Source organism: Camelina sativa, chromosome 12, assembly GCF_030686135.1.
Source record: "Camelina sativa cultivar CO46 ecotype springtype chromosome 12, ASM3068613v1".
NCBI lineage: Eukaryota > Viridiplantae > Streptophyta > Magnoliopsida > Brassicales > Brassicaceae > Camelina > Camelina sativa.
In genome coordinates, this window is record NC_141891.1 from 1,357,170 (window position 1) to 1,380,634 (window position 23,465).

Genomic DNA, 23,465 nt, shown 5'->3' on the forward strand with positions numbered 1-23,465 from the left:
ACCAGGAAGCAAAATCATCTAAAGCTTCATTAATGCCATGTAGCGAAGCTTCTGATCCATCGAAAAATATCTTCACATCATCCGCAAACATCAAGTGAGAGAGTTCTACGCCTGATGTTTTTGGATGATAACTGATATAACCTTGATCAAATCTGGATTGAAGCAAACGAGACAGGACTTCCATTGCAAGGTCAAATAAGCAGGGTGACAGGGGATCACCTTGTCTGAGACCCTTGGTGCTTTTGAAGAAGCCAGATGAATTCCCATTTAAACACACAGAGAATGTTGGAGTTGTAATGCATTCAGAGATCCAACCTACAAACCTGGCTGGGACGCCAATTGATTGTAACGCGGAGAGGATGAAAGACCAGTTGACTGAGTCAAACGCTTTTCGAATATCCACTTTTAACATACCCCTTGAACTGATATGCTTTCTGTTGTAGCCTTGGATCACCTCTGTTGCCAACAGGACATTCTCTGCTAGTAACCTTCCTGGAATGAACGCAGACTGGTAAGGAGAGATGACTTCCGGGAGGAGTTTTTGAAGTCTTGAGGCTAAGAGCTTTGAGATGACTTTGTACAACGTATTCAAACATGAGATAGGCCTAAAGTCAGAAAGTCTCGAAGCATTGGTGATCTTAGGGATCAAGATAAGAGTTGTGGAGTTCCATTGCTTAAGTAGCTTCCCAGATCTGAAGAATTCAGAGATTGCCTCAGTGACTTCTGCACCGATGACAGACCAGCATGCCGTGAAAAACTCTGAAGAATAACCATCTGGACTGCTCGTTTTATTTCTTGGCAGGGAGAAGAAAGCATCTTTAATCTCCTCATTTGAGAAAGTCTTCTCCAAGGACTGTTTCTGAGTTTGAGAGCATCTAAAAGGCATTAGGAGGTCCATATCAGATTGGATGAGACCTATTAGATCAGTTTCACCTCCTAGCAAGTCTGAAAAGTAGTCAACGCATAATTCCCTGATTTCTTTTTGAGATTCCACCTTTCTACCGCTTGAATCAAACAAATAATGTATATGGTTTTGAGCTTTCCTCATCGCTGCCATTCTGTGAAAATAGGCAGAGTTTCTATCTCCCTCTTTGATCCAATTGATGATGGTTCGTTGCCTTAGAAAAGCTTCCTCCGCTCTTAACAGCAACAGCCACTTTCTTTCTGCTTCAAGCTCTCAGGTTGCATTAATGGTTGTCGGATTGGTGAGCGTTTGGCTTTGACAGACCAGGAGGGAATCATGTGCTTCAGAGACTCTTTTTTCCAGGTCTGAGTAGTTTTCCTTGTTGAAGATCCTGATGTTACTTTTAAGGTTCTTCAGCTTTAGTGAGACTCTTAGCATCGCAGAGCCAGTGACATTACAAGAGAACCATTGTTGGGCTACCATCGGGATGAACTTCGGGTTTTGTAAGAGGAAGTTGAAAAACTTGAAAGGTCTTCTTTCCTTAAGGGTGCCTGCATCGAGGGTGACTTCACACGATGCATGATCTGAGAAATCCGGTTCACCAAAGGTAGCAAAAGAAATAGGGAACGTCGAGTGCCAGTAAGAGTTGACCAGAATTCTATCCAGCTTCTTCGCAATTGGTCTGGAGGGAGATTTATTCCACCAAGTAAAAGAGTGACCTCTAAAAGTAAGGTCCGGGAGATCAGCATTCAACAAACATTCTCTAAAATCCCGGATTCTCCTATCTACATTCAGGGAATGAGGGTTGGAGTGTTCTTGAGGATTAAGAATCTGATTAAAATCCCCCATTGCAATCCAAGCCTTGTCAAGAATCACCTGGGAATCCGCCAAAATCACCAATTCTGCCCAAAGGTCTTTTCTTAACCCTTCCTCGTTTGCCGCATAGATGATAGAGACTACTATCCACTCTTTTGCCTCTGGAAGGAGAACTTCGCAAGTAACCATTTGCAAGGATTTTGCCACAACCACCACCTTAACACTCGGGTGCCACAATATCCAAATTTTACCTAAATCCGAAAAACTATAGTTATCCGAGAAAAACCAACCAGGTAGAAGATCATCCAAAAACTTCTTCATCTTCACCTGATTAACATGCGTCTCTATTAAACCTCCAAAAAGGGATTGCTTACCTCTAATCCATTTCTTAAAACCGTTACGATGACTATATATATTAAATCCGCGGACATTCCAACAAAAAAGGTTTGTACACATACTTAGTGTGTAGATTTGAGGCTTTCGACTTTTAATTATTTTATTAGGTTTAAACGAAATAAAAGAAAACAAAAAAAAAACTTTTAACTACTCCAATAATAGTCCACTGAGTGCTGTAATTATATATTCTCGCCAGTCAGAGATATTGGATCGTCACAGCTGTGTGTAATACAAATTATACAATAAGTCAATAACGCAAAAAATATTTCCATTTGAGGTATGAGAGTGGGTATTTAAAACCCCAAGAAAATAAAAGTAAGTCAAAAAAAAGGAAATTTTAAACGAAAAAAACTCAAGAAACGTATCTTATATGAGTAAATTTTAAACGAAATTTTAAAGGAAATTTTAAAGGAAATTTTAAACGAAATTTTAAACGTATCTTATTTTAAACATATCTTAAAGGAAATTTTAAACTAAATTTTAAAGGAAATTTCAGAATCATGATATTCATTTTAGAATCTCATATTTTAATTGGTGCTAATTTTTGTTAATAAAAATTACTAGGCATTATTATATACTACTATCTCGCTCATTGAAAATCAGTTATTGGCTTTTCTTTCAATAAATTCTCAATCCAAACATTTACGAAATTTAGTTTTCAGTCTATTTAATTTTCTTGCTTTCAAGACCACAAAGTAACATCTGGTCCCTCTCCCACACACGACAACACAACTATATACATACAAAGTACAAACACAAAGAATCAATCAACAAGAAAATGGACATCACCCAAAGCCTACTTCTCTCCTTTCTCTTTCTCGTTATCTCTATCAAACTCTTGCTCACAAAATCAAACCGGAACCTAAATCTTCCTCCTTCTCCGGCTTATCCTCTACCGGTTATTGGCCACCTCCATCTCCTCAAGCAACCTGTCCACCGAACATTCCTATCAATCTCTCAGTCCCTTGGAAACGCTCCTATCTTCCACCTCCGCCTCGGAAACCGCCTAGTTTACGTCATCTCCTCACGTTCTGTTGCCGAAGAATGCTTCACCAAAAACGACATCGTTCTTGCGAACCGTCCTGATATCATCATGGCCAAACACGTCGGTTACAACTCCACCAATATGATTGCAGCTCCTTACGGCGACCACTGGAGGAATCTCCGCCGCATCGCCACCGTCGAGATATTTTCATCTCATAGGATCAGTACGTTTATGTCTATCCGTAAAGACGAGATCCGACGGCTCATTACACTTCTCTCTATTATTTATTAAATTCGCTATTCCTCTTTTATTTTCTTGTCGTAAGTAAAGCAAATTATTGATGTACTACTCATGCGGTTGAATTTGTCCTTATGAGTTTCCAGCCGTTCTTATTTATTATATCATCCTACATAATAAGTATATCTAATATATTTCCGTTATGGACCGACATAAATTTGTCAGTCGTATAAATGGAACGAAACTATATCCTTTTTATAGTAAATTACATAGATCTCAACTGTACTTAGTTATAAATATCTATTTATTTTTCCAAAAGAAGAGAAAACTAATTCATTTTACTGATTTAATGATTTACTTATAAAGGATTAGTATTAATAGTGTTAGAACTTCAAAGTAAAGGATATGAAACTGTAATTGTAAAATGAAGACGATAAAATTACAATAAATATGCAGTTCGGTTGAATATTATTTACTGTTATAGGTAGCCTTTTGTATATACATATTGAAATAATTAATTAGATAATCTAATATACAATTTGATAAGTGTCAATTTCACAGGGATTTGTTGAAGTGGAGTTGAAATCATTATTAGCCAACTTGGTATTCAACAACATCATCATGATGGTAGCAGGGAAGCGATATTATGGGGGCGGTACAGAAGACAACGATGAAGCCAAGCTCGTGAGGGAACTTATATCGGAGATTGTGACCGGCACCAGTGCTGGAAATTTGGCTGATTATCTTCCGATCATAAATTGGGTCACAAAGTTTGAACAACGAACCATAAGTTTGGGGAATCGACTCGATAAGTTTCTGCAAAAATTGGTTGATGAGAAACGTGCGGAGAAAGAAAAAGGTCAAACTTTGATCAATCACTTGCTTTCTTTCCAAGAAACCCAACCTGAGTATTACACTGATGTCATCATCAAAGGAATCATACTCGTAAGTCCAGATTAACTAGTAATACTATTATACATATGTATTTGGAGAGTGTTTACTAATTTAGAGATGTACGCACAGGCTCTTGTAGTTGCAGGGACAGAGACGTCAGAAGTGACGCTAGAATGGGCGATGTCAAACTTGTTGAACCATCCAGAGATACTCGAGAAAGTGAGAGCGGAGATCGATGATAAAATCGGTTCGGACCGGTTAATCGAGGAATCAGACATTGTGAATCTTCCTTATCTGCAAAACACTGTGTCGGAAACGTTACGTTTATATCCTGCGGTTCCGCTGCTACTCCCTCATTTCTCATCGGATGAATGTAAAGTGGCGGGCTATGATATGCCACGTGGCACGTTGTTATTAACAAACGTATGGGCTATGCACAGAGATCCAGATTTATGGGAAGAGCCGGAAAGGTTTAAGCCGGAGAGATTCGAGAAAGAAGGAGAGGCTCAAAAGCTAATCCCATTTGGGATGGGACGACGAGCTTGTCCTGGAGCCGAGCTTGGGAAGAGGTTAGTAACCCTTGCTCTTGGGAGTTTGATTCAGTGTTTTGAGTGGGAGAGAGTTGGTGAAGAGCTCTTGGACATGACTGAAGCCGAAGGCATCACTATGCCTAAAGCTACTCCGCTGCGAGCTATGTGCAAGACACGTGTCGTTGTCAGCAAAGTGATTTAAATAGATGTTGTGTTCAAACTCGTAAATTAAAGTCTTTTATCCCACGTGTTGATTCTTAGAGAAATAAATCAGTCATCAGTGTTTTGTACTATTTCATTCATGGCGTATACGAAGGAAACAAAACAAAATTACACAAAAGTTAGAGAAAAGAAGAAAAAGAGTCAAGGATTGAAATGTTCGCGTACTCGCTAAAGTGATGGCTAATCGGGTTGTGGGGTTTGTTATTGGGTTTAATAATTCAGTGTTGTTCTTTGGATCGGAGCCATGAAAATAAGAGTGTGTCTAGATTGCATTTTAATAAATTTTAAGTAAGTACATTGTATGCATCTGATTTGGAATTTTGATTTGTTTTACAGAAAAAAAATGGCTGGGGACACATTTTTTTTTGGCCAAACAACAGGCATGCATGGGGCTCAATCTCATGTGGTTATTGTAACGTCAACTAAATTATATGCATTTGTTGGTTGAGAATTGAGATAACCATTTATTGACATTTTTATCTTTAACCAAAAGAAAGAAAACAAAGTAATGAGTAGTAGGAGAAGAAAAATATCTGATGTCTCAACCGTTGCTGCAATACAGTCCACATAAAATGTGTTCTTATCATGGATATACTTTGAAAGTTAAAAGAGTTGTTGTTCTTATCACAAATCAAAATTATTATTTCATGATATTGAATACAAACAGATAGATATTATTCATTAAAGATTTGATCATCATAATATCAAGAAACAGAACAAGTAGATGATAACACATTTTTGAAAAAGATCCATTCAAGAACTCTCGCTCCGGTTTGGTTTAGAGTAAGATTCAGAAACGAGATCTTCCTCCGCCGCCGCAGGGATCCATTCGTTCGTCGCCGGATTGCTTCTGTAAACAGCTTTTTCTCCTCCGTCTCCGATTGTGGCGGTGGTCACGGCCTCGGTTGTCTCTCCACCACCGTCTTCCTTCACCACATTGATAAACCCACTTCCAGTCTAAATCTCAGAAACAGAACACACGATTAAAGATCTTCTGATGGAACTTTTTAAAAGCGAGAGAGAGAGGGAGAGAATGAGAACCGTGTGATGTTGCTTATCAGTGGCGGTGAGATTTGTGTAATACTCTGTTTCCAAGAACTCATCTTGAACTGCAGATGAATCTCCTTCACCTATAACTTTACCCTGTACCACCAGAAACTCAAATTTAACGACATTGTTATTGTTTTTTTTATGTGAAGAGAAAAGAGTGAGTTTTAGTGAGAACCGAACATGAGTTTGTGACTGGAGAGATCGGAATTTGTCAGCTTCAGGATGGTCGGTGGTTTCGTCTGAAGTAGTGAAAGATCCAGGAGGTCCAGGTTCACTACGAGTGGGTTTAGAGGGTCGTTTTGGGGCTAAGGAATCGAAATCAGCTCTGATCTGGTTACAGTTCCTGATCTGCTGTTCCGGGTCGGATACTTCTTCGCTCCGGCTTGGCTTCATAGTACTCATCGTCGTCTCTCTGTCCACTGCTTTACATGCAAACGAGAATGGATAATATTGATCACTGTCTTTTTTTGTTGTTGTGTAATTAAAGACAACGTAATTGGGCCTTTAGTGGGCTTTTTGTTTAATTTTCACAGTACACACTTTAGTGGGCTTTTTGTCTTTTTATTTTTATTACACACTTTCATTTTTACTTTATAATATAGACGTGAAATTGCATTACATGGCAATAGCAATCAAGATATATAAGATTTTTGTTTTTTTTTTCATATACTTTGTGAAAAGTAGTATATATATATATATTGATATATTGATATATATCAAAATAATTTTTTTATTATTATTTATCGTAATAGATTCGATCAAGTGTATCTTATTAATTTTTGTAACAACCGGACATTTTAGGATTCGATCCTTCGAAAGCTGGATGGCAATATGGTAATTGTCAAAATCGAGCCCCACTGAGAACACGTAGTGTACATGAAGCTTGAAGCTTTCCAGTTTCCATTTCCGGCTCATATGGAAGGACAATATATTATTTTTAAAAATGTCCTTTTAATTCCCCAAAGGCCAACACTTCGAACCAACACAAGGAAAAAAAGAATTAAAAGGTACTCTAAAAAAAAAACGTTTGCATCTCATCAAAAATCGAATCACAAAATATAATCTGCGACCAGCGAAAATTCCAATTCCAACTTATGTAGTAACATTTTTTTTCCTTCTTTTATCAGAAGGTTTGTAGTAACATCTGAATTAATCAATGTCTTCCTTATAACATAATCATGTGGTAGTATCATTTGTGTTGCACCAGAATGGCCGATTGATTCATGTCGAATAAACATGGTGTTGTCTTGACGCAGATCTCAAAATTAATTACTTTTAAGTTTGATCTGAAATAGAATTCAATTTATTGGCACGTCTACTATACATGGGTGTTTATGAGAAGGAAACCAGACTATTGTATGATGATCAAAGAATATATCTCCCTTCTAAACTTTACACACTGATCTGTAACGACTGAATAAATATAATGATCTATAACAAATGTAGTCGTATAACCTGATCTAAATAAATATTGAATAATGTATTGTTCTGTGTTAGTGTTTTAGTGACCAGCACCTCTCCTGCTCGGTCCTGAAGCCATTGTATGCATCCTCTCTCCAGCCGAAGAGAGCCACCTTAACTTCCTATAACCATGTATCACGACCCCAAATAAGTCTTCACTTCGCAAATCGACCCCATGATTTTTAGATTGAACGATTTCCTCAGTCGTCGAACCACTAAGGAGAACTCTGCAATCGGCTGTTCTTGATTCCGAAAAGGCCGAGACTAAGAACATGACCGTAAAGATCAAGCCAAAGGGTCTCATTTTTTGTTTTTGTTTTGGTAGTTTGGTTCTTGGGGGTTTAGGGTTTAAGACAATGAATGCGTTTTGGTGATTGATAGAAAAGGAGTAACAAAGGAGGAAGTAAAGCTTTATATACAAGTGTCAAAAGATTCAAAGGTAGATGGAAAAAGGATGGAGAGGAAGGAAGATAGGAGTTTTCATGAGATAAAATAATTCAAAAAAACTTGGAAAAAAATGGTTAGGGAATATAAAATGGAATAAGGTGTAGTATTAGACCCTCGATATAAGGGGATGGTGTAGGCGAATTAGCTAAAAAGGACGGTCTCTAGCTTCCTTGGAAATGGACCTTTCAAAAAGTGTAAATTGTTTTTTTTGACCAGCTAATTTTCGTTATTATTTCTTTTGTTTTGCTTAAGATATGAATATGAAATTAGGGTAGAATATTAAGTTATGGGATTTCTTGTCTAGAATTTTTATTCTTTAATGGTATTTGTTTAATTAGTGCTAAAGAAACACGATTCTATTGAATCGATCTCCTAAATGACAATTCAAGTTGTCGTTGGTGATTAAAATATTATAATATTTTGTTATTAGTGGAGTTAGGCAAGAAAACTATATCAATTTTTTGGGTTACATGATTTCATGATCTTAAAACATTTATACCGACAGGAAGGCTACTGATCACCATGCAAATTTAGCAATAGCAAAGTGGACTAAGTGGACGTACTAGAGTACTGCCACAACTACTGGAATATTACATATTTTATTATTTTAAAATTTTATATTGAACTAATATTGTCGACAACACTCGAGCGAAGGATCCAGTTATTACAATGGCTTTATAACTTGATTTAAAATCTACGGCCGTGGATCCATCGACTCGGTTTTAAACTTTAGAAATTTGAAGAGTACTGATGAAGCTAGGGCACCAATGCGTGGATGTGACGTAGGGGGAGGTAAGAGAGAGATGATAGTACGTATTTTGTCACACACTTTCGCGAATAATTTGATCGGAATAAATTTGACCATACGAATCCTCGAGACTTGTTTTGCATAGCAGAACGTTTTCCTTGTATACACCAAACTCAGTTTTATAATTGTTTCGTTTTGTAAGACAAATATTAATGATTTGTTTTTAATGCATGATCCAATTAACGGTCATAATTTGTTTGATTGATAAAACTGCCTACCAAGACAATGAGTTGTTAAAAAAAAAACAAATAACAAAAAGACTAATAATGAGTTGTTTTTATGAGTTTAAGTGTTTTCACCAAATATTGATTATCGTTCACCTAATGTTTGAATCATAGTACACTAAATTGTGTATCATAAATCATAATTCAAAGAAAAAAAAAATCATAATTCAGGGAATGTATTTATAACTCGATGATAACTCTAGAAATAAAAAAACGAACAAAACATAATTGTCATCGTGGCTCGTGGGGATTGAGAAAAAAGAAGGGCGAAGATTAACATAGACAGACAAATTCGGTGGTACACACACAAAATACTTGTATGGACGGACTCTAACTTTGCTTCATAGTTGTCATGATAACAATATAAGCATCTATCTTCTTCCTCTTTTTCCCTTTTTGTTTTTAAAACGTCACTTCCCCCACATGTACCCTCAATTTTATTTCGTTATCAATCTTGCATCTTCGAATCTATTTTATTGTTTTTTGTTTCTTTTTCTTTCTTTATATAATCGAGTTGTAGAACGAAAATCCATATTTTATTTTAACTTCTTGTAGTCATTATGTGAGTATTATAGTGGTCAAGTATGAATATAGTATTCATGGACGAACCATGTGAAACATGACATTTTTTCGATATACTAATTATGATATTTTCATTGTTCAGTCACAATTATGTTCTTTTGAGATGTTATAGTTGTACTATGTACCTTAATTCTTAGAGATGTATACAAGTATATATAGTTTTATTTACATTCGATCAATTAGGAAAAACTAATACATAAATCGTTTATAATTTAATTGCTACATCAAGACACTTATCATCAACTTAACATAATTTTATTACTCTGTTATGATCGAAACCCCTTATATCTAACCATCGCTTCAGTTTCAGAAAATATCCCAATATTTTTCGAAATATCTTCTCTTAGGCATGCAAGTATGCAATTTACAACGTACGTCACGGCGGTAGGATTTCAGATATAGACGTTTGGATTGGGTGATAATGTAGTTAGCGGTTAGCCTAACCAATTATTAATTATCTTTTGTAAATATGCATCAACATAAGAAAGTCGTGTGTTGCTACTTGCAATTTGCAACTATTAATCAGTACTTATATACAAATGTTTGTTTTTAGATTTGCTATTCCAATGGATTTCATTTTAAGTAAATCAAGATGCTAAGTGGAGATTGCTTTTGGGCATGGATTTCATTTTAAGTAAATCAAGATGCTACTTGAAATTCTTTTGTCAAAGATATTGTTTAAAGAATTACATATATTTCATGTAATTGGACGGAATAGAAAAGACTAGAATCTAGATAATGAATTTATTAAGGCAGAATTTGATTCCAATATTAATGGACTACCATGTCCGAACTATATATAGTTAACATTTTTTCTACCTATTATATTCTGGTGTGGTCTTACGCCACTAATTAATAAACTATATTGTTTTGGCCAAACAAAATTGATTTTTTAAAAACTTTCACGAAAAAAAAAAAGATTAATTTTTTTCACCTTATTCCAAGAAATGAAACAGTGGACCGGGTTTTAAGTAATTTGCTTGTAAGTTGATTACATAATTGGTTTAAAAAGTTATAATAATTTGAATGATAGTGATTTCACCTTATATTAATGCGATAAAGAGTTTCCTGATGCTCTGCAATATGGTTTCTTTGTCTTACTCTTAACTACGGAAATAAGGGAACATTTTTTTATACAGTATGAAAGGGAACCAATTTGTTTCGATGAAAACAATTTATCCCTTTACGTAAATAGTTGGCTACCATTAATAGTTTTTACTCCCAAACTATTTCATTTTCTTTTGAAAGAAATAAAAACACATCACAGCTCCGTTGAATTTTTAGTAAAGATGGGAAAAGTGATCATAATTCAACACCATATAGCAGCAAGAGTTGACAGAAAGACTCAAAGACCAATGGGTTTTTGTCTTTTCATAGGATAAATCTTTACCTAACCAAGATCAAATTTTGGATGTTGAATTTTATAGTAAAATGTGGTTGTTCAATGTTTTTGAAATAATAACCACGTGAGAAGAAATATTTTTTGGTCGTGCAAGAAAAATATAAACACCAAAGTGTTTGAACTTTTGAAGCATTGATTATTAGGTTTTTAGGTTGGTGTATCTATCAACAATATTAGTATAAAACATCAATTAAAGTTTTAAACTACTAGTACTACACGGAATCCGTTTATAAGTCAGACCTAGCTTTTATGTCACTCCGTAGTTTCCAAATCAGCTGGTTTAACAAAACCGAAAAACCCTATTCGATTTTTGTTTAAATTTCAGTTATTTGTTTAAAATTTATTTGTTTTAAAAAATGTAGTTGTAAAACGAAACCAAAGCTAAACATATGTACATTTTATATAAAGCAAAAAAGAAAAACAATATTAAAACCGAGTATATATTGAACCAAACTTCATTCGGTTTGATAAATCTACTAAAACCAAAAACTAAACCGGTTACCTATCATATGTGTGACTTTGCCGAGTTTGAAAGTCAAACATTATTTTTAGTCTACAACAAAAAATCTTACTTTAGTTTTTTAGCTGCCGTCTGCTCCAAACAATCAAACTTTGTATTTGGTCTACAATGTTAAATTGATGACAAACTAAAATTCTTTTATTTTGTAACTTATCCTCATTGATGGCTTTCATTATTATTTTGTTCAATAAATACACACAAAATTGAACGCTTTGGAGACAAATTGGGTATCTTCCCAGGAAGCACCATAAGCAATTTCAATGATCACATTCTTTTGAGTTCAAACTTATAGTCAAGTATAACAATTCAAACTTTGCACCTCCTCGAACACTACTATATAATCATATACTAAATCCACATAACACTTCACAACAAATTTCATTATCTCGTCAAGAGTTAAAAAAAAAAAAAAAAAGAAAGACAGAGCGTTTAGTTGCTATCTCTCAAATATAATGATGAACAAAGCCGTACTTGTGAGTTCAATTTTGGTCTTCATGTTGATCGGTTTGGTTCTTGTTGAGAGTCGTCCGCTTGGTCTAACAAAGACCGAGGAGAAGAAGTTCATGGCTGGTTTCTTCGATGCCTTATCACTTGGTTCAATCAAAGACTCAGGTCCTAGTCCAGGCGAGGGTCATAAGTTCGTGGACCGGAAAGATACGTTTCGTTTTGTAAAGCACTCCGGTCCAAGCCCAAGCGGTCCGGGCCACTAATGTTTCAAACTTTAGATCAAACTGGACCGGTTCAAGCTCCCAAACCTATTTAGGTCGAACAAATTATTTCATTTATTTTGTTTGTTTCAGTTTTATTAGTCGAATAATACATAGGAAGAAGAATGCGAAAAATCAAGCATTCGTTTCTCATGTTATTTTTTTCTTCTATATTTACGATTACAGTTTTGTTAGTTAAATAAAGTTATTTAAAAGTACACAATGTAATGAATAAAGTCATTTTAATAAATTAACGAGTTCAAACTGCTCAGCCAACGATAATAAAGCATAGATTAAAAAGGACAATGCTTTCTAAATGGACGACGATTACATAAAGAAAAAGATAAAAGAGAAATAATGGAACTATTGTGAAAGTTGAAGGGTTCAATTGAAAACATATTTAATAACAACATTAACCTTTAATTGTATTAAAATTACAACATTAGCCTTAATCTCGTCGAACCGGCGCCAGTATGCGTCGTATAGATTCATTATTAAGATGACACGCCTTTGTGAGATGATGAGAAGATCTCTGCCTCTCGCTCTCGGTGACAATGGGAAGCTCGTCGAAGGAAGTTACCGCTAGTGATGGAGATACGGCGAGCGGTGGCGCCTCACCGACTAACGACGGCAGTCTCTTCTCTGAGGGCGAGCGTGTTCTCGCCTACCATGGTCCTCGCGTCTACGGAGCCAAGGCAAACCTTAAACCTCTCCCTCTCTCTCTCTCTCATTGAGCACCTTCGGGTGTTTGCATAATTTGGATTCTGGAGATTATATTGTTCCCGTTGATTTTGCAATTCTTGTATTTCACGTGGTAGTGGAATTTACTATTCGGATTTATCGGGATTGGAATTGGGATATATCTCTGCTAGATTTGGTCGGGTTAGGTTAAGATCCTCAAAATTTAATTGTTTGGCGTAATGGATTCATGTGGCTTTTAAGATTTGGAATTTGAATGTTCTTAAAGGCCAAATTTACTCTCGTTGGAACATTGAATTCAGGAAAATTTTGGGAAATAGGGCAAACCTAATTTGCATGATTAATTATTTCAATTATATATCTACAATAGCAATATGCCCACTGGCACTGGAATAAGTCATATGTGTGTGTACATCTGCTAAAACATGTCTCTATTGTTGCATAGTGTTTCAGTGTGTGTAGACTTGAGATATCATTGTTTACATTCTTTTTACAGGTTCAGAAAGTGGAGCTTCGCAAAAAGGAGTGGAAGTACTTCGTTCATTATCTTGTGAGGCCTCCTTCTTTTTGAGCATTTATAGTTTCATTAACTTGTTTGATTTCAGAGCTTTTGGTTAGCAGTAATAAGTGATATATCGATCTTTTTGTCTGCAGGGTTGGAACAAAAAGTGAGTATCTCTATGCTTTAATGTCTATTCTGGTTTATGTAGCAACATCAGTAGATTTGGAACCCATGATATGAATGTCTTGCCAACAGTTGGGATGAATGGGTTAGCGCCGACAGATTGTTGAAACATACCGAGGAGAATCTTGTGAAACAGAAAGCTCTAGAGAAAAAGCAAGTATCAGAAAAGGGTACCAAGTCTGGGCGTTCGGCTCAGACTAGAACTAGAAGCTCTGCGGGTGAGTCTAAACATATGATATTTAATGCTTTTTAAGTTGTGGAAACAATGGGGTGAAGTTGTTAATGCTTATAGAAGAGGTTTTTTTCCAGATGGTTGATTGATATCATAATTATCTGGATCAGAGATTTGCATGTAGATAACTGAGTTGATATTTTGCCCACATTAATCCTGTTGAGGGTTCATGAATCATGATGCATATTTGTTCATCCATTCTAAGAAACCAACTTCTCTGTCAATCATGTTTTTTCTTATCTTGCAGACTCTAAGGCTGATAAAGATGACACCAAGACCAATGGTAAGTAACAGATTAGTTTTTTCCTCCCTTTTTATTTCGAGGTTCCCCCGACAACTTCCAAGGAAATGGTGTTAGATATCTTTAAATCGCGGGGGGGAAATTAGATTGCTGTCAACTGAAATGAACTGAGTTAAGCTGGTGTATATATGATTATATTTTCTGTTGCAGCTGCAAGAGGAAAGAAGCGAAAGAACGAGGCAGGCAATGAGGTTAGATTTATATATGTACTGGATTGTATTTTCACTTATCTCTAGATTTTGTGCTAATAAATGCAACACATTGATATAACTAATAAATGCTTTTGCATACGTATAAGGTATTTCTTAAGAGTTGTTAAACATTGACACTGTTTGTATGATTTTGTATTCTGTAGAAAGATAATGTATCGTCAGAGAAGCTAATGAAGATCCAAATGCCCGCAACACTTAAAAAGCAGCTCACTGACGACTGGGAGTACATTGCGCAGAAGGACAAGGTATCATCAACTAAATCTACTTTGTGCAAATACTTTTGGCACCATCATAATTGTTATTGAATCTGGTATACTTGAGAGTTAAGAGACATAAGTGTGTATGTTGTAGTCGAATGCACGTTTAAACAAACAAAAAACTGACTAGACTTACGCTTGATACCATGTCTTTTAATAATTATATAGGTTGTGAAACTTCCGCGCTCACCTAATGTTGATGAGATATTGTCCAAGTATCTTGAATTCAAAACCAAGAAGGATGGAATGTGAGTCTTTTTAGTCGTACGCATAGTTTGATAGATATTATTGATTAGTACCCATCAGAAACCAATGTAGCAAATTTGTGTGTTTCTGTTTGGTGCAGGATAAAAGATTCAGTCGCTGAAATTTTGAAAGGCTTGAGGAGTTATTTCGATAAGGCCTTACCAGTGATGCTCTTATATAAGAAAGAGCGACGACAATACCAAGAACTAATTGTGGATGATATTTCACCTTCAACTGTGTATGGCGCTGAGCATTTGCTTCGTCTCTTTGGTAAATATCTCAGGAAGTTCTAATTCTGACAGTAAAATTTGATTTGTGGTTTTAACCAAAAAAATTAATCTGCAGTGAAATTGCCAGAGCTTCTTTCATATGTAAGCATGGAAGAAGAAACATGGAGTCGAATGCAACAAACATTATCAGACTTCCTTAAGTAAATTTCTATATAATCTCTCTCCTTTTCACCACCATTTCAATTTCTCTCTTTTTCAACGGCTGTTTTATTTAGAATTGCTCCTCTATATAAATGTATACAGGTTCGTTCAGAAGAATCAGAGTACATTCTTGCTACCAGCAGCATATGATTCTGATATGGTGGTAGATAGTAAAGGCAAAGGAAAAGACGAGTGAGAGCTCCAAGAAAGAACAATATGTCTGTATGGAGATGTTGTAATTTTATAAATAACTTCATTTTTTCTGATGAAACCACAATTGTAACATTTCTCTAAGATTTGTTGCCGAATATGAACATCTTTATAGACCGATTCAAGTTAACAATTTGGTTCATGTCTTTTTTTTTTTTTAATCCTAGTAGGCCTGGGTTCGGTTTCGGTTCGGTTGTATTCGGTTTCGGTTATTTTGGATATAGTAATATAGTAACCATTTGGATATTTTTGAAATTTCGGTTCGGTTCGGTTCGGTTTCTTTCGGTTCGGTTTCGGTTTGGTTATTTAAATAAATAACCATAACTAACATAAATTATATTAACATTAACCAAATAAACCAAATATAACCAAAACTAACCGAATATAACCAAAATTAACCAAATATACAATAACAAAAATACAAAAAAGGGAAAAATATGGATTTAATTTTACAAAATAGTATTTAACTTTGTAAATTCAAAATAATAACATTTACATATATTGATTATTTAAAATATTTAATTGTTTTGAATCTAGAAATAATTTATATTTTAAGTTTATTTTATAGTTTTGCATAATATTAAGTATATAATATTTGATATCTTCTAGGTTTTCGGATATTTCGGTTAACCATTTAATTGTCGGTTCGGTTCGGTTCGGTTTCAGTTAGTTTGGATATAGATTTTTACTAACCATTCGGGTATTTGAAGAATTTCGGTTCGGTTCGGTTTGGTTTTTTTCGGTTCGGTTTCGGTCGGTTATTTGGTTATCGGTTATTTTGCCCAGCCCTAAATCCTAGTATAATAATAATACTAGTAATATTCAATAATACATGAATTAAAAAAAAAAAAAAAAAAAAAAGGTGTATGAGATGAGAGATTATTTATGTGGCTAATATTATCGGAATAATTTATATATTGTTTCGCTACGCTCTCTGTTATATTCTTCTTTCCTCCTTTTCACCAAAGACGACTCTGTTACAGAGTTCGCAAGATCAGAATCAATGGTGGCATGAAAAAATACGCTTGAGATCAAATTCGTTGACTATGGAACCTGCTGCTCTTACTCGCTCTTCTTCTCTTACTAGATTCCCTTATCGTCGCGGTTTATCTACTCTCCGACTCGCTCGAATTAACTCGTTCTCAATTCCTCTTCTCCGTCAAAAACCACTCCCTCTTCGTATCTCTGCCTCACTTAGTCTTCCGCCGCGGTCGATTCGACTACGTGCTGTCGAAGACCACCATCACGATCATCATCATGACGACGAGCAAAATCATCACCATCACCATCACAACCATCACCATCAACACGGATGTTGTTCTGTGGAATTGAAAGCGGAGAGTAAACCACAGAAGGTGTTGTTCGGATTCGCTAAAGCAATCGGATGGGTTCGATTGGCTAATTTTCTCAGGGAGCATCTTCATCTTTGTTGCTCCTCCGCCGTAATGTTCTTAGCTGCCGCCGCGTGTCCTTACCTTGTTCCTAAACCTTACATTAAGTCTCTTCAGAACGCGTTCATGATTGTTGGTTTCCCTCTTGTTGGAGTAAGGGTTTCTTCTATACCCTCTCTCTCTCTACTATGAAGCTCGTTGTTAGATCTTTTAGTTTATTTAGGCGATTTAAGCGATTTTGGTTCAATGGCTTTTGTCAGGTTTCAGCATCTCTCGACGCACTTATGGATATAGCAGGAGGAAAAGTGAACATTCATGTCTTGATGGCACTTGCGGCTTTTGCATCTGTGTTTATGGGGAATGCTTTGGAAGGAGGATTGCTTCTAGCCATGTTTAATCTTGCTCACATTGGTCAGAACTCTAGGGATTTGTCATTGTTAATGTTATCATGCCGCCGGAGATTTGAGCCTCCTTTGTCTTGTTGTTTTTTCTTCAGCCGAGGAGTTCTTCACAAGTCGTTCAATGGTGGATGTTAAAGAGTTGAAAGAGAGTAATCCGGATTCTGCACTGTTGATCGAAGTGAAAAATGGCAATGTTCCAAATATTTCTGATTTGTCGTACAAAAGCGTTCCTGTGCACAGTGTAGAAGTTGGATCCTATATTTTGGTTGGAACTGGTGAGGTCTGTGAAACTTTTCTATTTGCCTTCATTACTTGAAACTATAGATATGTTTACTGGTGTTATAATCACGGCTGTTAAGTAATGGAAATTTTTTGTTATCTAGATTGTGCCAGTAGATTGCGAAGTCTACCAAGGTAGTGCTACCATAACAATTGAGCACTTGACTGGGGAAGTCAAGCCGTTGGAGGCAAAAGCTGGAGATAGAGTGCCTGGTGGTGCAAGAAATTTGGATGGCAGAATGATTGTGAAGGTATTTTTAATCATATGCTCATTGCTTTGGCTTGCCTCTTATGTGGAAACCTCAAGCTTAACTTATTTCATGGAATTTCTAAATCAGGCTACGAAAGCATGGAATGATTCGACGCTTAACAAGATTGTACAGTTGACCGAGGAAGCACATTCTAATAAACCCAAACTTCAGAGATGGCTGGATGAGTTTGGCGAGAATTACAGCAAGGTGGTGGTTGTTTTGTCACTTGCTATAGCCTTCCTTGGTCCATTTTTGTTCAAGTGGCCTTTTCTCAGCACTGCAGGTAGATGTCAGGGTCATGTTCACCCTTTTTAACATAACCATTTTTACTCGGTGAATCACAGACTGAATCTTCGTTGATGTAACAAACTATTCTTGTTATTTAATAAGATATATCACTTTCATTATACAGCGTGCAGAGGATCTGTTTACAGAGCATTGGGACTTATGGTGGCCGCATCACCATGTGCTCTGGCCGTAGCTCCATTGGCTTACGCTACTGCTATTAGTTCCTGTGCAAGAAAGGTATTGTTCAAGTACTCTATGTGACCACAGCTTAGTTACAGAAAGTAGAATGTGTATCTTAGCTTTCTTGCACTGTGCAGAAATGCAATTTTGAGTGGTTTGTATATGCTCTCTTGTAGCAGATTAAGCTGTATAAGCCAAAGATTCTTATGTGATCTGACAATAGTTAGGACTGAATGGTGCCTAATGGTACATATGCAATAACGTCGTCTCATCAGTGTAGACTACTATCTTTCTTTTAGTTCAACCAGCTGTTTGATATCATTAGTATTTAGTTCCTTTTTTCCAAATCTGATTGTAAGTGTGTAACCCTACTGTGTAACTTTTATAGGGAATATTGCTGAAAGGTGCACAGGTTCTAGATGCTCTGGCGTCTTGCCATACTGTTGCTTTTGACAAAACAGGGACCTTAACAACTGGCGGCCTTACTTGCAAAGCAATTGAACCCATTTATGGGCACCAAGGAAGAAATAATGCAAGTGTAACAACTTGCTGTGTTCCAACTTGTGAAAAAGAAGCTCTTGCAGTAGCGGCTGCCATGGAAAAGGGAACCACGCATCCTATTGGAAGGTATTGCTTGTTAAACATCAATTGCTAGTGTACAACTTATTTATCTAAAACTCTAGAACTATTCAAGTTTTACATATGTCCTCCTATCATTCACATTGCAAAGTTCTACATCTCATTTTGGGTAATATGTTGATGTTAACAAATTTAGTCCTACATCTAGAACCGTTTCTTATTTCTATTCGATCACCACGAACAGAAGGGGCATAAAGTAACTTTTAACGCGATGAAGCTCTCTCTCTCTGGTTTTTAGACTGGCTCATTCGTTTAAATGATGCTTGGTCTGGTATGAATTTGAGATTTATGAGTACTGTAGCTATTTCTGGTGTTTCTGACACATTTGATCTTACTGCAGAGCTGTGGTAAACCACAGTGTAGGTAAAGACCTTCCTTCTGTTTTTGTTGAAAGCTTCGAATATTTTCCTGGCAGAGGCCTTACTGCTACTGTAAATGGTGTTAAGGTGCAAGACAGTTATTTACTAGTTTTTATAGTATGTGTGATGTGTGTATCTTTCTGGCTTTTATTCTCAAGTATCTGATGTCGTCTCTCATTGCATTTTTGGCTTTGTAATAGTCAGTAGCTGAAGAGAGTAGATTACAACAAGCATCACTTGGTTCTATAGAGTTTATTACCTCGCTTTTCAAATCTGAAGATGAGTCTAAACAGATCAAGGATGCTGTAAACGCCTCTTTGTATGGAAAAGACTTTGTTCATGCCGCTCTTTCTGTTGATCAAAAGGTATGTTACGACAAAAAGGTTTGGTGGTCCAAAAAAGACTTTCCTACATCACAGTCAGTAATTTCAATGTCTGACCATGTATTTGTCCATATACGATTCTGTATCACTGAAATTTATGAGCCTTGCAACTAAATTTATCCAGGTAACATTGATTCACCTCGAAGATCAGCCTCGTCCAGGGGTGTCAGGAGTTATAGCAGAACTTAAAAACTGGGCCAGACTCCGAGTAATGATGTTAACTGGGGACCATGATTCAAGTGCTTGGAGAGTTGCAAACACAGTTGGTATTACCGAAGTCTACTGCAACCTAAAGCCAGAGGATAAGCTAAATCACATAAAGAATTTTGCTCGGGAAGCAGGTAATCATTACTCTCGACATAGTCACCAATCAAAAACATCTATCAATAAGCTGAGAATTCAGAGTGTGATGATTTTTGTTAGGTGGAGGTTTAATTATGGTAGGAGAAGGGATTAATGATGCTCCAGCTCTAGCAGCTGCAACCGTGGGGATTGTTCTTGCTCAACGTGCAAGTGCCACTGCGATTGCTGTTGCTGACATCTTACTTCTTCGGGACAACATCACCGGTGTTCCTTTCTGTGTCGCAAAATCCCGCCAGACAACATCATTGGTAGATAAAAGAAAAAAAAATCTTTGTTCGTAACCAATATCAGATGTAAGATTGTCAAATTTATCAAGTGTTTATCATGTTGCAGGTTAAGCAAAACGTAGCTCTTGCGTTAACATCGATATTCTTAGCCGCTCTCCCCTCAGTTTTAGGGTTTGTTCCGTTGTGGTTGACGGTAAGCAAACTAATACCCTCTAGAAGCTTTGTATTCCATCATTTACCTGACACGTAACCCGCTGATCTGCATTTTTTGCTGGATTTTGATCATAGGTACTATTACATGAAGGTGGGACTCTTTTGGTGTGCCTAAACTCAGTACGAGGTCTGAACGATCCATCATGGTCGTGGAAACAAGATATATCTCATCTAATCAGCAAGTTAAGCTCACAAGATCCCATCAGTAGCAGCAGCAACAGTTTAAGCTCTGCAGAGCCTTCACATTAGGGGTAACTTGTTGTCCTTTTGTCTAATTATGCAGAAACATGAAACTGTATTGTATGATCGCTTATATGAAACATCATCAATCGTATATATATGTTTCGTTTCGACTGGTTGCTTCAGGTGATTTTAATGTCACGTGAATAAATTTACTCCTTTTGGTTTGTGTCCGTCTCCCCTAGTAACAAACCCATAGAATAAGTTTTGACTTTTTGTTTTGTAATAAAAAAAAAAAAAAACTGGCAATATTGTTGTTTGTTGTTAAATGATCTTGCTTTGGTTTTAATTGAATCACGAAAGACCATACAAAAGATTTTTTTGATTCGCTTTCCTTCTTCTTTCGTCTCTACTACTGGCTGTGGCTCTCTATACATTGAAAAGCCTGAAACTTTTTTTTTTATTTTCCCGAGAAACAGAGGGAAAAAAACTTCAAACTTGTTCTTTTTTCACTCACTCACTACTACTACTCCATCTTCCCAATCCCGATTTGGTTCACTATAAACTCTCTAAACCCGACACGGCGGCTGTTTACACTTTGCGGCATACACGAGCTACTTCCTCCGCCGGAACCACCGATGTTCCCTCGCTGTAAATCCGCCATGTAACTCCTGACCTCCGTCCTGATCATATCTTGAACCACCGTCATGAATTCACCACCAAATCCACCAGATATCCCTTTGGGATCTTCCTCTACTTCTACTTCCTCTTCTTTCCTAACCGGAAACAGCTCCGCCGTGTAACCACCGTTCATAACCGTATTCTGGTTTAGTTCCGGTGCCTCGTTGACTCGAACCGTCTCCTCAGTCCAAGGGAGAGACAAGCTAAGATAAGTCGGCGGATCTTCACCGGACGATGACGCCGTCACCTCAGATCTAACCGTCGGTTTAAACACGTGTTGTTGTTGGCCTTGGCCACTAGATTGCTCGCTGACGTCAGATCCCGATGGACTCCCGGGACTCATGTACAACCCAGTGGACACACCACCACCACTCGCCGTACGTTTCAACGGCTGCTCCTCTCCTAAATTACCATCGTACCCTCCATTACCACCAAAATCGCAACTTTGCCCTTCGACGCTGCATTTACGCTTGAGCGTCGAGTTCCAATGGTTCTTGATCGCGTTGTCGGTTCGTCCATTGAGGAGACGAGAGATGGTAGCCCACTTGTTACCGAACCGAGCGTGAGCTCGAATAATGGTATCGTCTTCTTCCTGAGAAAAAGCACGGTGCTCAACCTCCGGAGATAGCTGGTTACACCAACGGAGACGACAAGATTTGCCGGAACGTCCAGGGATTGATTTGCTAATCAAAGACCAGTTCCTCGGACCGTGTTTTTGAACCAGCCTCTGTAACAGATCGTCTTCTTCTGGACTCCATGGACCTTTAATCCTCTCCATATTCTTTCGGGTCATCGGGTTTGACATCGCTGCCGGATCTTTTTGTTCTGTTCTTCTTTTTTTGGTTTCTCACGCGTCCTCTGTCTTTTTTTTTTTTTTGGTCGTTAGGAGTTTTTTTTTTTTAATGTGTTGGAAAGAAAAGGTTTTAAGAGGATAAGAGTAAGAAGAGAGAGTATTTATACGACAAGGGAGTGGGCACAAAAGGGTAACCGGTTCAACCGGTTAATCTTTTCTTATCGCTTTTTTAAAACAGAAACTATATTTTTTTTTTAAGTTATTATAGTTGAGAAAACTCTGCACTGTGTAACTATTTCTTAACTGCATAAATGTTCTTGAAACGAATTTTTATAATTTTATTTGTTAAGAAAAATAAAAACCGTTTTGACTATAAATAAAAGAGATTTGATCAGTGTTAAACGGATATAACTATGGTCGTTACTCTCATTAACGATTTTGACTAATTCAGTCAGAAAAAAAAAATATTGTTAGGAGTTATTGATTTAAACGTTGAATAATTTAATTTTTATATGGCAGTTATCTTATATATCCATATTTACTTGTTTTCCTAAGTCAAATATTCCAAGAAGAAGAAAAAAACAATTTTATGTGTATATAGAATAGTCATAAATTTGGTCTTACACACTCTAATAAGCAAGCGGTCTACAAAGTTTTAAATCAAGATTGTTGCGTTTTGTATCATTACAAACAGAAGATATTTTATTTTATTTATTAAAAAGAAGAAAAAAACACGTCGGCGATTAGAAAAGCGTTTAGGGCGATCAGCGTTTATGATTGATTCCGAGGAGAGAGAGAATCTTCCAGGAAAAACGGTTGGGGACTTGGGATACAGCTGTATATTGACACGTGTCAAATTGAGTTTGTGAGATTTGCTTTTTGTTTATAATAATAAAAATAATAAAATAAAAGAGGTACGCTTGAATGGTACAAAAGGAGCGTTAGTTCCACTCTCTGTTTAACAGGTGGAGCGTTTTTAACCCAATCATTTCATTTTCCTTCTTTAAAAGCAAATCAGTGACACTCACAAAGTAGTTAACTTCTACGTTTAGAAAAAAAAAAAAAAAAAATTCATATTTCCTTTTTTGATATTATTTCTTAACTTTTATGAAGGTTTACAATTTTCATACGTTTTTGACAAAATTTTAATTTGTAAAACTTTGATACAAATTATAGTAGAAAAAAATGAATTCAAGAATTGCATTGTATACGAATTAATGCTATTTTTTGGTATACATCAAATTCAAAATTTGGTAAAAAAAAAGCTTGTAAGTGTTGATATCAAAAAAAAAATATTAGAAAAAAATGTTGCTTTTAAAATAAAAATAGTAAGTGCAACCCAAAAAAAAAAAGACTACAAAGAAGTCAATAAAAAATAG

At 36.4% G+C, this 23,465-nt stretch overlaps 5 protein-coding genes and 2 pseudogenes across 8 annotated transcripts; 4 read left to right on the plus strand and 3 right to left on the minus strand.

Moving 5' to 3' along the window:
- Positions 1 to 2,748: 2,748 nt before the first annotated feature.
- On the plus strand, positions 2,749 to 5,055 carry LOC104729437 (cytochrome P450 81D11-like; annotated as a pseudogene). The gene is made up of 3 exons (XR_015573935.1): positions 2,749 to 3,425; positions 3,900 to 4,283; positions 4,362 to 5,055. The product of XR_015573935.1 is annotated as a cytochrome P450 81D11-like (transcript).
- A 550-nt stretch (positions 5,056 to 5,605) lies between these two features.
- LOC104729435 (uncharacterized) lies at positions 5,606 to 6,695 on the minus strand. The gene is made up of 3 exons (XM_010448373.3): positions 6,215 to 6,695; positions 6,026 to 6,127; positions 5,606 to 5,941 (listed from the first exon to the last, which is right to left on the minus strand). The coding sequence occupies exons 1-3, from the start codon at positions 6,434 to 6,436 to the stop codon at positions 5,738 to 5,740; spliced, it is 528 nt and encodes a 175-aa protein (XP_010446675.1). The 5' UTR covers positions 6,437 to 6,695; the 3' UTR covers positions 5,606 to 5,737.
- A 619-nt stretch (positions 6,696 to 7,314) lies between these two features.
- Positions 7,315 to 7,935, minus strand: LOC147930101 (uncharacterized). Its single transcript, XM_087477674.1, has one exon. It carries the CDS (start codon positions 7,797 to 7,799, stop codon positions 7,536 to 7,538), a length of 264 nt encoding a protein of 87 aa, XP_087333800.1. The 5' UTR covers positions 7,800 to 7,935; the 3' UTR covers positions 7,315 to 7,535.
- Positions 7,936 to 11,851: 3,916 nt separating this feature from the next.
- Positions 11,852 to 12,435, plus strand: LOC104716394 (PAMP-induced secreted peptide 2 pseudogene; annotated as a pseudogene). Its single transcript, XR_015573936.1, has one exon. The product of XR_015573936.1 is annotated as a PAMP-induced secreted peptide 2 pseudogene (transcript).
- Positions 12,436 to 12,644: 209 nt separating this feature from the next.
- LOC104729441 (protein MRG1) lies at positions 12,645 to 15,600 on the plus strand. 2 transcript variants are annotated; one of them, XM_087477675.1, is made up of 11 exons: positions 12,653 to 12,880; positions 13,381 to 13,434; positions 13,539 to 13,552; positions 13,642 to 13,787; positions 14,049 to 14,084; positions 14,253 to 14,293; positions 14,458 to 14,559; positions 14,740 to 14,819; positions 14,918 to 15,087; positions 15,163 to 15,247; positions 15,351 to 15,600. In XM_087477675.1, the coding sequence occupies exons 1-11, from the start codon at positions 12,740 to 12,742 to the stop codon at positions 15,442 to 15,444; spliced, it is 963 nt and encodes a 320-aa protein (XP_087333801.1). In that variant the 5' UTR covers positions 12,653 to 12,739; the 3' UTR covers positions 15,445 to 15,600. The 2 variants fall into 2 exon arrangements, with proteins under 2 accessions (XP_087333802.1, XP_087333801.1); XM_087477676.1 differs by lacking the exon at positions 13,539 to 13,552 and having other exon boundaries at positions 12,645 to 12,880.
- A 675-nt stretch (positions 15,601 to 16,275) lies between these two features.
- LOC104729442 (putative cadmium/zinc-transporting ATPase HMA1, chloroplastic) lies at positions 16,276 to 20,839 on the plus strand. The gene is made up of 13 exons (XM_010448379.3): positions 16,276 to 17,002; positions 17,110 to 17,260; positions 17,346 to 17,530; positions 17,634 to 17,780; positions 17,868 to 18,063; positions 18,193 to 18,305; positions 18,637 to 18,875; positions 19,228 to 19,333; positions 19,447 to 19,611; positions 19,754 to 19,970; positions 20,053 to 20,240; positions 20,326 to 20,412; positions 20,508 to 20,839. The coding sequence occupies exons 1-13, from the start codon at positions 16,505 to 16,507 to the stop codon at positions 20,679 to 20,681; spliced, it is 2,466 nt and encodes an 821-aa protein (XP_010446681.1). The 5' UTR covers positions 16,276 to 16,504; the 3' UTR covers positions 20,682 to 20,839.
- A 90-nt stretch (positions 20,840 to 20,929) lies between these two features.
- Positions 20,930 to 22,407, minus strand: LOC104729443 (transcription factor MYB73). The gene has a single exon (XM_010448380.2). The coding sequence runs from the start codon at positions 22,096 to 22,098 to the stop codon at positions 21,139 to 21,141; it is 960 nt and encodes a 319-aa protein (XP_010446682.1). The 5' UTR covers positions 22,099 to 22,407; the 3' UTR covers positions 20,930 to 21,138.
- Between the last annotated feature and the right edge of the window lie 1,058 nt (positions 22,408 to 23,465).

What these genes read in the sequence shown, in the direction of transcription:
- LOC104729435 (XM_010448373.3), bottom strand. Translation starts at nt 6,436, where the DNA reads ATGAGTACTATGAAGCCAAGCCGGAGCGAAGAAGTATCCGACCCGGAA. An exon ending in CTCTCCAGTCACAAACTCAT is followed by an intron (nt 6,128 to 6,214) that starts GTTCGGTTCTCA and finishes CTGGTGGTACAG; the next exon opens with GGTAAAGTTATAGGTGAAGG. An exon ending in CTGATAAGCAACATCACACG is followed by an intron (nt 5,942 to 6,025) that starts GTTCTCATTCTC and finishes TCTGAGATTTAG; the next exon opens with ACTGGAAGTGGGTTTATCAA.
- LOC147930101 (XM_087477674.1), bottom strand. Translation starts at nt 7,799, where the DNA reads ATGAGACCCTTTGGCTTGATCTTTACGGTCATGTTCTTAGTCTCGGCC.
- LOC104729441 (XM_087477675.1), top strand. Translation starts at nt 12,740, where the DNA reads ATGGGAAGCTCGTCGAAGGAAGTTACCGCTAGTGATGGAGATACGGCG. An exon ending in CTCGCGTCTACGGAGCCAAG is followed by an intron (nt 12,881 to 13,380) that starts GCAAACCTTAAA and finishes TTCTTTTTACAG; the next exon opens with GTTCAGAAAGTGGAGCTTCG. An exon ending in ACATTGCGCAGAAGGACAAG is followed by an intron (nt 14,560 to 14,739) that starts GTATCATCAACT and finishes ATAATTATATAG; the next exon opens with GTTGTGAAACTTCCGCGCTC.
- LOC104729442 (XM_010448379.3), top strand. Translation starts at nt 16,505, where the DNA reads ATGGAACCTGCTGCTCTTACTCGCTCTTCTTCTCTTACTAGATTCCCT. An exon ending in TTGGTTTCCCTCTTGTTGGA is followed by an intron (nt 17,003 to 17,109) that starts GTAAGGGTTTCT and finishes GGCTTTTGTCAG; the next exon opens with GTTTCAGCATCTCTCGACGC. An exon ending in GTTTAATCTTGCTCACATTG is followed by an intron (nt 17,261 to 17,345) that starts GTCAGAACTCTA and finishes TTTTTTCTTCAG; the next exon opens with CCGAGGAGTTCTTCACAAGT.
- LOC104729443 (XM_010448380.2), bottom strand. Translation starts at nt 22,098, where the DNA reads ATGTCAAACCCGATGACCCGAAAGAATATGGAGAGGATTAAAGGTCCA.